At 55.3% G+C, this 16,839-nt stretch overlaps 7 protein-coding genes across 7 annotated transcripts; 3 read left to right on the forward strand and 4 right to left on the reverse strand.

Annotated features, from left to right (window-relative positions):
- Positions 1-102: 102 nt before the first annotated feature.
- On the reverse strand, positions 103-1,851 carry P884DRAFT_283453 (uncharacterized protein; the record flags this gene model as incomplete). Its single annotated transcript, XM_069443661.1, has 3 exons — positions 103-1,188; positions 1,281-1,337; positions 1,765-1,851. The coding sequence occupies 3 exons, from the start codon at positions 1,849-1,851 to the stop codon at positions 181-183; spliced, it is 1,152 nt and encodes a 383-aa protein (XP_069299735.1). The 3' UTR covers positions 103-180.
- A 364-nt stretch (positions 1,852-2,215) lies between these two features.
- Positions 2,216-4,874, forward strand: P884DRAFT_219432 (uncharacterized protein). The gene is made up of 3 exons (XM_069439409.1): positions 2,216-3,320; positions 3,494-3,558; positions 3,668-4,874. The coding sequence occupies exons 1-3, from the start codon at positions 2,314-2,316 to the stop codon at positions 4,429-4,431; spliced, it is 1,836 nt and encodes a 611-aa protein (XP_069299736.1). The 5' UTR covers positions 2,216-2,313; the 3' UTR covers positions 4,432-4,874.
- Positions 4,875-6,020: 1,146 nt separating this feature from the next.
- P884DRAFT_195337 (cytochrome P450) lies at positions 6,021-7,364 on the reverse strand (the record flags this gene model as incomplete). The annotated part of the gene is made up of 3 exons (XM_069437901.1): positions 6,021-6,186; positions 6,284-6,708; positions 6,831-7,364. The coding sequence occupies 3 exons, from the start codon at positions 7,362-7,364 to the stop codon at positions 6,021-6,023; spliced, it is 1,125 nt and encodes a 374-aa protein (XP_069299737.1).
- A 78-nt stretch (positions 7,365-7,442) lies between these two features.
- On the reverse strand, positions 7,443-7,918 carry P884DRAFT_195125 (uncharacterized protein; the record flags this gene model as incomplete). The annotated part of the gene is made up of 2 exons (XM_069437886.1): positions 7,443-7,540; positions 7,660-7,918. Coding segments are annotated over 2 exons (357 nt in total), but the record flags the coding sequence as incomplete, so codon positions are not given.
- Positions 7,919-8,439: 521 nt separating this feature from the next.
- Positions 8,440-8,870, reverse strand: P884DRAFT_320551 (uncharacterized protein). Its single transcript, XM_069445383.1, has one exon. The coding sequence runs from the start codon at positions 8,859-8,861 to the stop codon at positions 8,619-8,621; it is 243 nt and encodes an 80-aa protein (XP_069299739.1). The 5' UTR covers positions 8,862-8,870; the 3' UTR covers positions 8,440-8,618.
- Positions 8,871-10,899: 2,029 nt separating this feature from the next.
- On the forward strand, positions 10,900-12,317 carry P884DRAFT_195423 (uncharacterized protein; the record flags this gene model as incomplete). The annotated part of the gene is made up of 6 exons (XM_069437906.1): positions 10,900-11,040; positions 11,112-11,148; positions 11,211-11,267; positions 11,346-11,374; positions 11,467-11,837; positions 11,933-12,317. The coding sequence occupies 6 exons, from the start codon at positions 10,900-10,902 to the stop codon at positions 12,315-12,317; spliced, it is 1,020 nt and encodes a 339-aa protein (XP_069299740.1).
- Positions 12,318-14,303: 1,986 nt separating this feature from the next.
- Positions 14,304-14,693, forward strand: P884DRAFT_219438 (uncharacterized protein; the record flags this gene model as incomplete). Its single annotated transcript, XM_069439410.1, has 2 exons — positions 14,304-14,558; positions 14,617-14,693. The coding sequence occupies 2 exons, from the start codon at positions 14,304-14,306 to the stop codon at positions 14,635-14,637; spliced, it is 276 nt and encodes a 91-aa protein (XP_069299741.1). The 3' UTR covers positions 14,638-14,693.
- Positions 14,694-16,839: the final 2,146 nt, after the last annotated feature.

Here is a 16,839-nt window from a genome sequence, read left to right on the forward strand (position 1 = left end):
ATATGTGTAATTACTAGTTACTTGCGCTCCTGGAGGTGATAATTATCGTCAAGGGATGATACATCAATTCTCGGTAGCAATGGCTATAATTAACAGGTGATTGATTACTGTTTAATACGATATATAGATGTTTGATATCAACAAGTACTAATTAACCCCGTTGATGCTGGCTGTCGTCATCTAATTACTGTCCCCAAAGACCTCCATCTCGGTATTCACGCGATCCCGCCAGCTCTCGGACCTCGCCGGCACCAACATCGTCCCCGCACCATCCGGCGACTCCGCATCCTTCATGAGCGCAGTCGGGCGTCTCAGCCTGAACCGTGGATCCATTCTCGCGACCAAGAACCAGCACACGATGGCCAGGTCGATCAGGTCCACGAAGCAGTAGTACGCCGCTTTGTGCAGGAACCACGCTCGGTTCTCCGGACCCCTCCCCTCGAACGCGACACCCGTCCTGAACCCCTGCTGCAGCGTCAGGAGCACCCCAACCCCGCAGATCATGGCCGCCCTCCCCGCAAACCGGGGCTTGTCGCGCTCGACCTCCTCCCGGGCCGGCAAGCCCCAGCCGCCGGCGAGGACAGCCAGCGGGGCCAGCACGGCGACGGCGAGGCGGATGCACTCGGCGGCGAGCCGGACGGAGCGGCCGCGGTCGAGCTCCTCGGGCGCGCGGGTGAAGTACGAGTCGGCGTGGGTGCTGACGGCCATGACGAGGGCGGCGATGGCGCAGAAGACGGCGCCGCGGGCGGAGCGCGCGACGGCCGGGTGCGGGCCGAAGGCGGCGTAGTCGCGCAGGAAGCGGCGGGCCAGCAGCACGTTGGCGATCAGCGGCAGCACGGTGCCCGCGGGCGCCAGGATGGTCGACGCGATCTCGAGGTCGCGGGTCCCCGGGTGGTAGGTCCATGCGAGCCAGGTGGCCAGCGCGGCCAGCCGGGTGAGGATGAATCCTGCACGCAGGGCGGGGAGGAGAGGAGGGGGCACCAGCCGGTGGGAGAGGGTGGAGTGGCGGTGATCGTCGGGGTCGTCGTCGGGACCGAGGCGGGTGCGGTCGAGCTGGTAGAAGGTGATGGAGAGGACGAGGGCGAGGGTAAAAAGGACGAGGAAGATGATGGTCAGGGGCGTGTCGGGAATCGGAGTCGGGACGCCGCCCAAGTGGGCTTCGTTGACGGGAAAAGGGGGGTTGTCATTCTGTTGGTGATAACGGTCAGAGGGTTCGTCAAAGATGAAGAAACAGTGCGGAGGAGGTTCCCGACAGGAGAAAGATCAGAGTTTGTTGTGACCATTATCGGTGTAGCATCAAGAGGTTGTTTTTCCACGAATCTGCAGGCTCCTGCAAGCTGATATAATATGTTTGTTGGGGTGCTATGATAATATGCAATCACCCGAGGCGGTGGAGAACAGGTAACTGAGCACGGTATATAATAGTCGATCCCTTGCCTAAGTTGAACATGAGTGCGAAAAAAAAATCACGATAAATACTACACATGCTTTGTTCAAATGACCGTTGAATGTGCCTGGACTGGGCTCGCGGGAACATCTGGACTGCAATTACATCATGATGCTGATGTGGGGTGACAAGAAGTGGTTTGTTTTAGGCGGGTCCGTCAGTCTCTGGGCATTGATTTTCCCGGTATTTTCCTCCGTAATTAGTACTCTGTACGGATGTATATTCCACCCACTGCAAGCACGCCCATACAAAGCACATTTAAATAGAATTCAAAAAGTGCTCGGACCTGCTTAGCTTCCTCATTCAAACTCAATCACAGATTCCACAGCCACTTGCGATATCGCAGCACCGCCGGCCTTCTCATCACTTTGTTGGCCGTAAGATGCGAGTCGAAGTTCCTTCATCGTAAGATGTAGCTGAAAAGTTCCTGAGGTAAGTTTCCACGCTAGCAGCTAAACCGGCTGGTCATCAGTCAAAGCAGCTTCTCGGCTGCAAAACCTTCTCTACCTTCAGAGAGTTCACGACGTGAAAGTTCTGGAGGCTCAGAAGTGACCCCGCCTTGCAGCTGCCCCGCGCGGCCGCACTCCCCAATTTTTCGGCGGGGACCCCTCTTGCAGAAGAATCTAGATAACGTTACCCTTTCAAGTTTAGTTGGTCCATTTTTACCTTTGCTTCTTACTGCCTCTTTCGGTCATATGTTGGGCGGCGCTTCCATGGATATTAAGCAAGCCACAATTTTTTCCACGTATTTCCAACACGCGCCTTGACCACATGCCTGTTTGGTACTACCAAAATATCGTGGGCCGTTAGGATTCCGGCGACAATTAGGCGTCTAGGTCCAGGTCTAAGAAGAAGAAAATATAAAAATGGCCCCCGGAGCGGACGGCAATACCGTCTACCTGACCGAGCAAGAAGTACAACGCATTCAAACGACAGTAAAGGAAAACGTCAAGAAGCGGACGGAACTCCGCGGCCATGCCCGCGAACCGAGGCAGGCAAAGGACGCCATCAGCCAGGCGACCGGGGCCGCGCTGATGGCCGACATGGGCAGCATGTCCATGGATCAGTCTAAGGAGAGCATTCCCGCCCTCGCCGTCGGGCAGCCATACCCGCCCTGCACCGCTCCGCTCAAGGAGTTGCAGCCGATGAAGCTGGCCGACCTCACCCTCGAAACTCACCACCGCGGGCGCCAGCTGTCCGTCAAGCGGGCCAGTCCGGTCGTCACGCTGGCGTCGAGGTCGTGGACTATGGTACAGGACGACGCCGAGGAGACGGAGCGGTTGGAAATTGTCCTGCACAAGACGCTGCACGGCAAAGACGTCCTCGAGTCGGCATCGACCTTTATCATCAAGGAACCCTACTTTACGCTCACCGAGGAGGGCGAGCCGACCCTCCGCATCGACCATCCTTCCGACCTTGTCGTCCTCCACGACGCCGGCAAGGATCAACCCGCCCTGCCCCCCGACCTCTCTCCAGACGAGATCGAGAAGCGAGCGCTCGCCCACAAGCAGAAGGGCAACACGGCGCTCGGCAAAAACGACCTCCCCCTCGCCCACGCATCTTACACGGCCGGCCTGGCCCTCGCCGCGCGCCTCCCCACCGCGGACCTCACCCGGGACCTGCACCGTAACCGCGCACATGTGAACCTGCTGCTCGGGCAGTTTGACGAGGCCAGGTCGGATGCTCTGGCCGCGCTCATCCCGACCGGAGAGGAAGGGGAAGGGGGAGGAGGGGAGGAGCAGCAGAAGAACGAGGCGGCGGAGGCCGCCGCCGACGACGACGACGCGCGCGTCGCCGAGCTCAACGCCAAGTGCTACTTCCGCGCCGCCACCGCCGCCTACAGCCTGGCGCGCTTCGCCGAGGCCCGCGACCTGTTCGGGCGCCAGCTGCGCCTGATGCCGCAGGACAAGGGCGCGGCGGCCAACCTGGCGCGCTGCGACGCCCGCCTGCGCGAGCAGAACGACTCGGCCGCGCCCGACCTCGCCCGCCTCCGCACCGCCTCCGCCGCCGCCGCCGCCGCCGCCGCCGCCGCTTCCGCCGCCTCAGGCGGCCGCGGCGGCAGCCAGCCGTACCGGGGCACCGACGCGGCGTCCTGGCCCGGGCCGACCGAGGTGCGGGACAGTCCGGGGAAGGGCCGGGGCCTGTTTGCCACGCGGGCGATCAAGGCCGGGGAGGTGGTCATGTGCGAGAAGGCGTTCGCGGTCGTGCGGCGCCCGCAAGACGGCGCGCTGGCGGTCGTCACGTACGACGTGCGGGACGGCCGGATCCGCGTGGCGCCGGTCGGGCTGGAGCGGGTGGTGGTGGAGCGGGCGGTCAAGAACCCGTCGCTGATCGGGGACCTGATGGACCTGTACGGCGACTGGGACGGCGGCGAGGCCAAGGGAGTGCGGGAGACGGAGGACGGCCCGGTCGTGGACGTGTTCCGCGTGCACGACATCGTCGCCAGGAACGGGTTCGGCGTCGACAGCGGGGACGGCCGCGGGGGAGGCCCGGGACAGGGAGGCGGCGGCGGCGGCGGCAGCGGCGGCGCTGCGGGGCTGTGGATCCGCGCCGCCTACTTTAACCACTCTTGCGTCCCCAACACGGAGCGCGAGTTCATCGGCGACCTGATCGTGGTCCGCGCGCTCCGGGACATTGCCGCCGGGGAGGAGCTGGTGCAGAGCTACGACGTGACCGGGGACTACGAGGGGAGGCGGGAGGCTTTGATGACCACGTGGGGTTTCGAATGCAACTGCGCGCTCTGCGAGGCCGAGAGGACGGATGACGCGGCAGTGAGGGAGAAACGGAGCAAGCTGGCCAAGGAGGCGGACGAATTCCTCAAGACCGTGGGCACGCTGGCCAGCAAGAGGCTGGCCATCGCCAAGGCGAGGCGGCTGGTGGCGGCCATCGACGAGACGTACGACGACAAGAAGTACCGCGATTTGCCTCGTCTGGCGAATCGCCTGCTCCAGCAGTGGCTCTCGGCTGCCAACCGCCAGCTATGAGACCGTAATAGCCAGCACTTTTTAGTAGGCAGTTTTCTTCTTGGGAGCCCCAGTTCGGACTCGAACCCTCTGATGTGGTACCTTGAATGTTAGCAAAAAATGGGCCGCTTGCCCCCGGTCTCGAAACGAAGAACTTTCGTTGGGTTCTTGTTACTGAGATGGATCTCCTTGAAAAGCCTACAGCGTGAGCCTCACCTCATGTTGAGTTGGTCTGAAGTCGTGAGAGGTCAAATTGGTTACCGTGAGACACCTATTAGGCCGCGGAATTCGTCTTCAGTTTACAGAGCAGTTCCGGAGTGGTTGAGAAACCGGGTCATGCCGATGCACCACACTTGGAGGCGTGCAAGGCCGGTTACCTCCCGGTCGACGGAGACCCCGTTATGAAAGTCCTAATCAGGGGAGTTAGATCGTCTTATACAATGCTAATTATTTATAATTAATGTTTCTCGTTTTCTCTCATCGATGTCTCTTTAACCGACGTGTAGTCGCGCTAAACAAGCAATTCCACAACTGCTCCTGTAATTACTGCTTCGTCACGACTATCCGTGCAGACGCCGCGTCCTTCCCTTCTGCGAAGGACGCCCGCATCCTCTTTAGCTCATTGCCCGCCGCCGAGCGCCACCAGATCATTGTCCGCTAAGTGAGAAGACAGAGCGTCACGTGGATATTTTTTTTTTTTTTTTCGTAGGCTGTACTCGGGAGCTCCGACACTTCCTCATTGTGACTAATTAATACAAGTCGACGGATTACAGTCAGATCGGGCAATGCTCGGCGCAGTGTCAACCATTCAAGGGCTTGCGGATGTGCCAAGAAACCTATCCCTGATTCTTCGTTATCGAAATTCCGACGCAACGAGGAGTCGGCCCCTTTGGACTGTAATCGGTGACCCGACACGGCCTTGGGTCCTGGACCTCGTTCCATGGTCTTCGAGTGCGCCCGGGTGCAGGCGAGGGGCAGAGGTGTGGAGAGCCTCATCTGAGGAGGTAAAGAAGAAGACGAGACGATTTGGTCAGTAAAACATGGCTTGAACAGCTCAATGGAGTGGGTGGAAGTTGTGTTTCTCCGCATGTTCCTCTCGACAGACACTTACTCATGGAGCCTCGGTCGCGGACGCTTCAGGGGAGGGGGGTGGGGGCCAGCGTGGGTGAAGCGCTACTGATATCTTCCCCTCTCCTAGCCCTTTTGAGGCACTCAACCTTCACCTTTTAGAACCGAGGAGCAGTTCAAATGGGTGTGACATGAACATATATATCACAAGGTCCACATCTGCTCGACAATGGCGCACTTAGGAACTCGTCATATCCAATCCAGCCCAAGTATCATTGAGCACCAATTGATTCCACAACCAAGTGAAGCTCCAGGTGCTAACGCAGGTACGGAGAGTATTATCCCCTAATTACGTACTAAGGTAGAGTCATGTAATGATCAGTTAAGGTAGTTTTCCACAAATGACACGAACCCTTGCTAGGAACCTTGGGTATCTGCAGGTCCATTTTCTGTTTCCAAGCACTCCCTGAGCGGGCCTGGCTACTCTGCCCGCAACCGATGCAAAAAGGCCCGGTAATCCTTCCTACACCCTCTCTCCCCCTTCACTCGATCTTGATGCGAACAGAGATGGACCCTTTCTTGGTCTGAACGACGATCATGTCGTGGTCATACGAGATATCCTCCACCGTGGTCTCGTGCAGCTTCGCGCGGGGGAGGACGCGGATGGCCATGATGGCTGCCATGAGGTAGACCTCGCAGTACGCCAGGCTAAAAGGGAGAGAGAGAGAACACGCCGAGCGTCAGCATGAGACAAAAAAGAGAGGATGTAGAAGGTTCTTGTTGGTTCGAACAGCAGCAAACTTACTTCTCGCCGATGCAGGACCGGCTTCCCTTGCCAAAGGCGATGAGGAACTTCTGCAGCTTGTGGTTCGGCTGGCCGTCGACGAGCCAGCGCTCGGGCTTGAACTCGTCCGGATCCGGGAAGAGCTCCGGGTCCCAGTGGTTGATCATGGAGGTCATGCCGATCGGGGTGCCGCGGGGGATGACCCACTCCTTCTTGCCGTCGCGGGTGCGGTAGACGAGGTCCTCGTCGCGGGCGATGCGGGCTGAGCGGTGCGAGACGCCCGGCATGACGCGCAGCGACTCGTGCACGACGGCCCACAGGTACGGTCGCTGCTCCAGCTCGGTCCACTTGAGCTTGGCCGGCTCCAGGCCCTCGAGGTCCTCCATCAGGCGCTTGTACATCTCTGGCTGGGAGAGGAGGTAGTACGTGATGACGGTGAGCGTGGCCTGATTATCGGTATCGCATCACCCAGCGTGTCAGCTTCTGGAACGAGAACAAAAAAAAAAAAAAAAAAAAAAAAAAAAAAAGAGAGAGAGAGAGAGTGAGAGAGAGAGAGAGAGAGACTTACCGCGGTGGTCTCGGTTCCGGCGAGCAAAAAGTTGAAGCCCTCGCCGGAGAGACGGTACATGGTCTTCTCCTCCTCGGGCAGCAGGTCGGACTGGACCAGCTCGGCAAAGACGCGGCCCTTCTCCGGGTTGCTGATGGCGGCCCGGATGTAGCCGGGGATCACGACATTCATCTGCCGCATGACCGTCTTGACGTCCTCGCCGAGGTAGTCGGCCATCATGGGCATCGCCTGGGCCAGCTTGCGGGCGACGACGTTGTGACGCATCATGTAGGCGCTCCGGAGGAAGGACTTGACCCAGGTGGCAAAGTTGGGCTCCCAGCCCTCCTGGGCGACGAAGCCCATGGGCTCGCCGAAGGCGTACTGCGAGATGACGTCGGCGGTGAAGCAGTTGAAGGCCTCCTTGACGTCGAAGGGCCCCTTGCCGGCCCAGGAGAGCATCTTGTCGGCCACCATCTGCGCCATGTCGAGGACCTCGCCCTCGAGCTTGAGCATCTGGTTGCGCGAGAAGAAGCGCGAGATGGCACCCTTGCGCATCCGGTGTAGCTCGTGCGGCACCGTCGAAAAGCCCGTCACCGATACCGGGCCGGCGCCGCCCGTGTTGAGCTGGTGTTGCCACTTGTCGCGGATCCGGCCCGGCCCGGCGTAGATCTGGTCGGTAAAGTACGGGTCGGAGCAGTGGAGCTCGTCCGGGTTAATCCTCACGATGGGGCCTGCCGCACTCTCTTGTCAGCCTAAATTTGCTCTACTCCCCCCGCCCTCTTCCTCTCTCTCTCTCTCTTTCTCTCTCTCTCTTCCTCCTTCCCTCTCGTTGGACTTGGGCCCGACGCACCATATTTGTCATGCATGCGCTTGATCACCTTGCCGTACCGTCCCACCAGGATCCAGTCGTAGTAGGCTTCGTACAGGTAACTCGCCGCTGCGATCTTGGGGCCGGGGAAGCGCGAAAGCGGGTGGAACGGTGAGATATTGTACAGCGCCACGGCGATCCGGTAGACAATCCACAGCAAGACGAGGGCCGCCAGGCCGCGCAGCGACAGGGCGTCCCGGATGATGTCCACAACTGAGGTTGGCCGTGGTAGAGTGTCCATGGTGGCTGGTGTGTTCCGCAGAGCGACAACGTTCCTTGGAAGTGAGCCAGCCGCGGGGGCGGACGTGGAAAAAGGGGGGGGTTTGATTAGACTCGAAAGGTCGGCACGGTCGATTTCGGCTCGAGGAAGAGCTGACTGAGAGGGAACTTCAGGCACGAAGGGACAGGTGCCGAGGGCTCTTTAACTGGAAGAGCAGCGTGGAATTGGCCAAGATGTAGCTCCCGTCAGCGATGCGTCGCTGGCCGCCTCTCTCTCCGGTCTCTCGGGGGCGGATCGCTGCGAATAGACCTGCCACCGAGGTGAGAGTCGTCCGCATTATTCCCAGAATAGATAGAGGTGCGGCGGGGAGAGGTGGAGCAGCGCTCGATCCCTACCCTGCTGCGTCCTACTACTAGTACAGGAGTGTAGTGTAGCACCTTTAGCGGCCCCCGCCTGTGTGCAGCATGCTGTTCTCTGAATACCGCCTTATGCAGCCTTTGCACTAGCGTAATGCTCAGTACGGATTACTCTGTACTGCGTACTAGTAGGTAGGCGATGTTGTGAGTTTGGACACAAACCGCGGCTGTCGAGCGGCTCTTATGAGTCCATGAGCTCGCAATGGACCGCGCTTGCATGAAGAATTCAGCCGAAGGGCCACGAACGTTGGATCAGTGTAACACTGGCCAAGAGAAAGACGCTTCAGGATGATATCTCTGTCTAACTACTTGTAGACGACTTGGCTCAGGAGGCGGTGAGGCAGCGGCAACCGCTCGCTCGCGGTTCGATCAACACTCCGGCATTTCGACAATGCGTGCCGGCATGAGGAGCTGTCCATCAACTGACCAATCCTAAGGTGAGACGCCCAGCAAGTTCCACACCTTTGCCACGAGAGCTTTGGTGTCTTCAAAATGGGAATGACAAAAACCTTATTGAGACTAGCGCGCGGGGATTGGTTAGTTGTCATTAGCGGGCTCTAGTACTTACACATGCTAGTAGATATAGTTAATACCGTCACACTAACGTTAGTACGACTCCATCAGCGGTGCAAGGAGATGGTCGAAGCCGCACCTTGAGTCCATTCCATTTTCAAAGTTCCCGTGTGTTAGCGGGCTCTGGGCCCGCCGATCCACGCCGGTTGCCGGACAAGTGAGGCTCCTCGGTGTACGGATGTATACGTATGTGCATATGTAATCCGTACATAACTACATACACTATCGTACGGATACTACTCGTGCAGATGCTGAAAGTCGATGAAGCACTGTGGCGCTGCGGTTGTGCAACAACGAGCTCGTGGAACTGCTTCCGAAAAGATGGCAAAAAACGTGGGCGACCCGAAGCGGGCTTTTTTTTTTTTTTTTTTTTTCAGCAATCCGTGGGGGGCACCTGCTCGTCACAACATCAGCAGTCGGGTGGAGCATGGACCTCTCCACTAATTACACGTAACATAACACTAATCCGACCACTGCTGCGCTACTGCAAGTATACGATTCCGTAAACATACGCGTTTCAGGGTAAGTTATTCGTTTGTTTTTTCTCTTCTTTTCGCACATCGACAGCACTGGCTTCCTCATCGAGATAAGTCATTGTTCGAAGGCTCAACCCGTGTTGCCATCATATGATCAAGGTTATCGAGCCGGCAGTTACGTTCCTTTTACAGAGCATTTAGAACGGGTCGCAGAGCGACTGATATCGAACTCCATCTCCGGAGTGGTGTATTGTGCATACTGCGGAGTGTAATCCGTAGTGTACCGCCTCAACAGCAAAACGTCGAACCCGGCGCAACGGTGCACCCGACACGCAGGGATACCGAGACCATGGATAACTTGACCAAAATGCACCCCTGTCAGGGGCCAAAAGTTCCCCAGGCTCTGTCTGGAATCGCCGATCATTTTCTGCGCGAAAGCCACGGCCAACGGGTTTCCCCCCTTTGCAGCTAACTACACTGCAATCTCTTTGAGAGTCTGTTGGACGCGACACGATACTTCTTCGTACACGACTCCGGTGTTTGTCCTGCATACTGCGTATATACACACTAGTGCCGGCTACTGGATAAGTTAGCATTAGCACCGCTGGTCTCAGCTAGTTATGCCCAACGTGGAAATCCGGCAGGCTAGCCAGAACGGCCCGTTTCCGCGGCCGACGGAAACTATCCGTAGTTATTTTGCTAAGTCCTGTGGATCACTATTTCCACCACTCCCAAGATGGATATCCTCGCGTGGGCCGTGGGGAATTAAGCTAAACCGCCATCGTTGGTAGTTAAATTTCCGGAGACGCTTACATCCACCCATGGGAGGAAAAAAAATTATTTTGGCGAGTTACTTAGTCAACGATGACATTAGTTATGTGCCAAGCATACGTACCATTCTAAGTAACTAGTAACTAGAGTTTTCCTGGAATAGGTGTAGTCTGACATTTCCGGGGAAGAATCCGAGTTTCGAGCTAACGTTAGTCCCGAGAAAGCACGGCAAGGGTTCAGGAAGGGCTCAGGGAACGGCACTCGTCCAGGGAGGTTCTTCGCTCGGGTCTTCCCCCCTACAAAGTACGACGCCACCATTCGGCTCACTTACCTATTGTTGATCCCTTGAGCAAAGAGGAGATAGAAGACAGGACACAGAACAGAGACAAAGCAAAGAAAGCATAGAGCATTACCTAAATCAAGACTCCATCCCGTGGGGAAAACTGAAGTTTAACAAGGGGAAGTAGTTATAGTTAGGGGTCAGAGATTGACAAGGCCGGGATACATGTTCGCAGACCGTCAGAGGCCTCTTTTTGTGAGGATGATTTCGACGCTGTGACACACCCTTCTTTTCTTGCCTCGATCGCCCCCGTCAGCCTGTCCTTATTTCTCAACTTCCGTCTGCCTTCTCTTTCTTCTCACGCTCGTTTTGTCTCTCATTCTCGATCTACCTTTACCGGACGTGGACGTTCCCTTGTTCTGAGCAACAGACGACGGCTGACGGACGCCCTCTCCCTCATTCACCATGGCGCGAGTGGATATTCCCATGGTTAGGAGCGCCCGCGACTCGCTCATCGGCATCTCCTTCCTAGGTGTGGTCTTGGGCGTCATCGTTTTCATGCGATTTCTCGGTAGGATACGGGGAGTGGGAATTGGGCCCGATGACATCCTGTCTTTGGTCGGTTTCGTACGTCACCATGCGTTCCCTCGGCGGCCGCGCCCGGTTGAACTGACAAACTTTCCCTGGGGGGAAACCAGGTCTTGTCGGCCAGCACCATTGGCATGAACGTGGCAGGTAAGATGACTTTGAGAAATGGGCATGTAGATGTCTCGAGGGAAATGCTGACAACCTTGTAGTATTCACATCCGGAGTCGGTCACGATTTTGACCAGACGTCACCTCTGTTCCCGGCGCGTGAGTCTCCTTAATCCGCTCCCGCCATTGGACTTGGAAAGCTAGGATGGTGCGTCGGTAGCTGATGCGCGCTTTTAGTTGCCGGCAATTTGGAGTTCATCTTGAAGGTATGGACCACCACCACGGTTTCCACGCCAACACCCGGATGCCGATACCAACAACAAGCACAACCTCCGGACACGAAGCTAAAGATGCCCAGATCACCTTTATCTTCGTGCTGATCTACATCTGGACTCTCGCATGCTTCAAGCTCAGCCAGTTGTGCTTCTACTACCGGGCATTTGGGGTTTCGCTCAAGATATGGATCTACACCTTCGGCGCCATCGTCGCGGCCTGGGGCCTCATCTTCACCTTCATCTTCATCTTCCTCTGCGACCCGATCAAGCAGCAGTGGACCGTTGACCGTGTCGGCCACTGCATGGACCAGATCCTCGTCCTCAAGTGCGTCATCATGACCAACGTCCTCACTGACCTGATGATCATCATCCTGCCCATCCGAACCATCTGGAGCCTGCAGATGCGCAAGACCGAGAAGTTTGCCGTCATCTCCTGCTTTGCCATTGGTTTCGCGTAAGTCTTGCCTTCTTCCCCCGGGCCCACGAATTCCAACCGGAGCATAAGCACCCTTCCTTGGGGTCGGGCCAAGCTAACATGGAGAATCACAGCTGCGTCCTCATTGGCATCGTTCGTTTCTGGCAGATCTTTGTCATCGACCTGGTGGGGAACCTGACCGGCACCTCGCTCATGACATTCATGCTGTGCACCATCGAGCTCATGCTTGTGGGCATCTGCATCAACATTCCCATGCTCCGGCCCTTCTACCTCCGCTGGAGGCGGAAGACAACCCAATCCGGGAGTCGCACCGAGGGAACCGCCGACATTACCGGCTCCAAGTCGAAGTACTTTGCCACCGCAACGGGGAAAAAGAGCCACAAGAGTCACAAGGACAACAACACTTGGATTGAACTCGTACGTGCAAGATCCCCGCCATACTTTCAGACAAGGGGGGACAAGGGGGGGGAGGGAGGGAGGGGAGAGAGACGCTGCTAACCAGGACCCTCTAACAACAGGAGACGGGCAGCAACGACGACGACGGCGGGTCCGAGAGGAAGCTCACGCGCGACCCTAACGCTGGCATCTACGTGTCGACCAACTTTTCCGTCAGCCATTCCTGAGCACAGCTATAAGACAATACTGTCCTTGTTCGTGTCACGGCTTTCAATTCACACAACATGGACCGCATGCACCTGCTAAGGTTGAAGTCTCACTCGCGGTAGTCGGCGGCGCATGGCCGGTGATTGGGGATTGCGTTATTCGGAACTTGCTCTGGCTTGTGCATATGCACTTTCGAACCATCAGCAACAAACAAGCGAACTTTGGCCGGGGTTCAACGGAGCCGCTTCTCGTGCCTGTTTCTCTGCTATGCTTCCGCTCGTACCCAGATTATGTCTCGCCCCTTACTAAGATTACTAGGCTACGGCACCTCATGTCCCAGGCAGGCACCCATGTACTGTCTTTCGAGGATAAACCATCGCTGCTTGGCTTAGAGTCACCACTTTCGCATTCTTTAATAGCCTGTAGATTGAAGTTTTATGTATGGCTTTCTCCCAGTCCCCGTCAGTTTAAACAGGCGTTCCAAACACACCTTTCTCAGAACCGACGCGGGGTACCGCATCCTGATACATAGAACGCGCGCGTCTACCCGTATTGCCCACGATCAACCCGACGTCAAAGTCCGACGCTATTTCTTTAACTGCCATGTTCTAGAGGTAATCGGGAGACAGGAACCAGATTTACCCACTCCGGGCAACCTAGTTGCAGTTTATCAGCACTGAAGCGAGATACACTCAATTTCACCCCCCACGCGTCTCCACGGCTTCACGGTTTCATCAGTCGAGAACTATGGAATACAACTCTACGGGCCCCAAATAGGACCGTATCTGGCCTCAAACCAGAGTGTGGTGGCGGTAGCCAGCGCCACACACGAAAGGAACCGGGTATTTGTCACATCAAGGTGCGAAACGGAAGATAGTAGCGGAGAGTATCGAACATAAGCTACGAAGCTAAAGTGATTTGTAAACGATGCACAGTTATAGATACGTAATTAGTTAGAATGACACAGGAGCTCGCGACGGCATGGCATGCCACCGATGCGGCGTAGTTCCCATTGCGCAGCACTTATCGAGGTGTCTCAGAAAAGTGGGAGAAACGTACCTAATCAACGTAGGCGGTGAGCCAGACTTGGTTCATGGTTATCACGAAGCAGTTTGAGTCGCTCACTAGCCACACCCAGGTGACCAAAGCCAGACGCTCTCGGTTTGTGCAGTTTGTGTTTCCATCGGACGACAACTTCAAAAGTAAACTCAACGGCGGCAGACTCAAGATCTGAATCTTCGCGGGTACAGCCAACTAACATTAGGTACCTAGGTAATTATATGATCAGCGAACCTCAGTAACATGCAGTACTGCGCGGTTATCGCTATGAACATGGAAGCTCTGGGCGGCGCCCTGGGAGCAGACTTCCTCGCGCACTTCATCATCGAGATGGCGGCGTAAGCTGGCCCCTTGGTGCTGGAGAGCACTTCTGGGTACTTAATCAGATACAAGTAACCGGCTTCGAGTCCTGCCTGGCTACGGTCGTCATCTAATACGGCAAGGACACCCCACTTTTGAACATCATGACCGCGTTCAGCATGGTCTAGCGTATTTCAATAACGCCTTGTTCTGTCCTCCTTTCCAACTGCGTTACTGTTATCTTGTCTGATTGGCTGTATATTTACCCCCGCCCCCCCCCCCTTTCCTCGGGACCTGTGCCCCCCCGGCAGACGACGATGTACGGATGTCGCTACCAAAAGAATTGGCTCACCGCCTTCAAATTTTCTGCCCGGCAGAATCCCCGTTTTGGCTAGTAACCACCGTAACCCCCTGATTCCTTGTTTATTTACTATAGTACAGTCCGTCCATATGTCCATATAGATCAATCCTCATCCTACTATAGTATTTACCAATACTCTTTTTACAAGCTCTTTTTCCACAATGGTTTACCACGATATTGCAACGCGCGCGCAAGTGCTTACTCTCAAGCTAATTCTACAATTTGACAACAAGCAAATTGAAGCTCTTACAGGGCTAAAGGCTCGGACTGTTAACAACATTGCGAGCAAGGCTCTTAAGCGTGGATTTGATCCGTCTCAGACTCCCGCTCTTATTCTCGATCAACACGTCTGCGATGCCCCTAAGACTGGCCGTCTATCTAAGCAAGCCGACCATAAAGACATTGTCCTTGAGAAGGTTCGCGCCGACCGTTACGGCAGAGAGAAGACATGTGCTTATATATCGGCTGAGCTAGGTAACTCTATCTCTCCGATGACGGTTTGGAGGATCTTACGAGCTGCTGGCTTCAAGAAGACAAAGCCAACTCGAAAGCCTAGTCTGATAGATAAGATGAAGAAAGATCGCTTGGAGTTTTATCTTCGCTATAAGGACTAGACTCTTGAAGATTAGAAATGAGTGATCTGGTCTGACGAAACATCTGTTATCTTAAACCACCGCCGGGGGGGATACCGAGTATAGAGGACCCCTAAGGAGAAGTTTGTTAAGTCTTGCATTCGGGAACGATAGAAAGGATATACCGAATTCCAATTCTAGGGCTATTTTACATATAATATAAAAGGTCCTTACTATATCTGGCGCCCCGAGACTGCTCAAGAAAAGAAGGCTGCTGCCAAGGATCTTGAAGAGCTGAATAAGAAGTTGGAACCTGTCCTCCGAGAGCAATAGGAGCTCGAGACTGGTATGAGGCGGTTAAGACTCCGGAACCAAGGCGGGAAAGCTCCTCAATAGAAGTAGGATGCAAAACACGGGAAGCTTGTTCGACGAGAGGGTACTGGTATTGACTGGTATCGCTACCAGAAGGAGGTCCTTCTTGTAAAGCTTATTCTATTCGCCTAGTAATACGGTCTAGACGCTCTTGTCTAGGAAGATCTTGCTCCTTCGTATGCCTATCAGGTATAGGCAGTAGTATATGAGGCTGCAGGTGTTGCCAGATTACTCTGGTGCCTAAATTCTCCTAACCTCAATATGATTGAACCTTGTTAGCCATACCTAAAGCGGGTTACTTCAAAGAAAGGAGCTCCAAAGAGTAAGAAGGAGGCTGAGATAGTTTGGAAGAAGGCGTAGGCAGAGCTGGAACAGGAAAGAATATAGCATTAGATTGAGAGGATCCCTCATCATATCCAGGAGGTCATCCGGCTAGAAGGGGGTAATGAGTATTAGGAAGGAAGGGCACGTAACCGTACTGAACGGATTTTTAAAGAGCCAGGACCAAGTGTTGAGTAGCCTCACTTTTTCCGAAACAGGTAGTATAGAACTTTTAGAATATGACTATCGTGTATTCTGGCGAGTTGCTTATAGGGGCTGACAGTGGATTAGTGGGAAAAGGGGTTTCTTGGCACTAAAGGCGGTGAGCCAATTCTTTTGGTAGCGACATCCGTACTCTTTCTGGCGCTGATCGTTTTCATCCGTTTAGTTACACTGCGCAGTAGGTAGTTGCCATCATCCACAATATCCTGCCCCTGTCCATTTTTCAGCCCCCTGATCAACTCCGCCACCCCTGGCGGGGGCGACAGCAGCAACTCTACTGACGACCGAAGTACTTGGTATCAGGGGTAAGTTTCTTGACCTGTTTAGGTGCCGACAGGCATCCTAACCAGGCATATACACGCTTCTATGGTTTTTGGGCGGCCCCCCTGTCGGTACCTGGGTAAGGGAAAAAACTTTGGCTCGCCACCGTAGTAAATACGCCGTTGGAATACTGGTGCATCCCGGCACAAAGGCCTTCTACGGTGAGTTTTGGCTTGAAAGCATTCACTTGGACTGGGACTGGTCGCGGCAGACGACGTGGAGCGGGGAAGTTGAACGAGTTTCGGTCATTTTTCGGACCAAACTCGAGCAGATGTCTGGATCTTCAACATCCTTCGGGTCCCGCGAGTCCCTTCGCACACTGAGTACACGCCGCCGCCGATGTCTCTCGGAACCGAGTGTGGTGCTTGAGCAGTGGATTCCCATTTTTAAGCATGGGTCTGCATAGAGTTTAATAACATCCCCGCACTCTCGTCTAAGCTTATTCCAGGAGACGAGAAAGGTGGGCACCCGCTCAGCTAGCTGTTCAGGTACGACGATTTAAATGGTTGTTAGCCAATCTCTTTAGTTGTGTCGAGGGAACAAAGCCAGGGTACCAGCGCTGAACAAAAGTCTCAGTAATACGGAGACGAGGTGGCGGGTCGTGACGCTCTCATTCTTGGTTCTTCTTCGCCATGTACCCGCTATTCACATAATCTAGTTCTGCTATCTTGGCTAGCCAATAAACCAAGATCAGTATGTGCTAGGTACCTAATTAGCCCTATAACCTATACAAATACTTCGCCGTTGTAAAAGTCAGACCTCCTACCAACGGAACAACCCAGGAATACGTGCCACACCGTAACTTCAACCTGTGGTTAACCGGGCCCCTACTAGGGTTCCGGGCCCTACCACAGTTGTAGCTACCCACATCTTCCCTACATGGTACCCT

The sequence above is a fragment of the Thermothelomyces heterothallicus genome (genome assembly GCF_042370625.1).
Source record: "Thermothelomyces heterothallicus CBS 202.75 unplaced genomic scaffold P884_scaffold_5, whole genome shotgun sequence".
In the NCBI taxonomy this organism is placed as follows: Eukaryota; Fungi; Ascomycota; class Sordariomycetes; order Sordariales; family Chaetomiaceae; genus Thermothelomyces; species Thermothelomyces heterothallicus.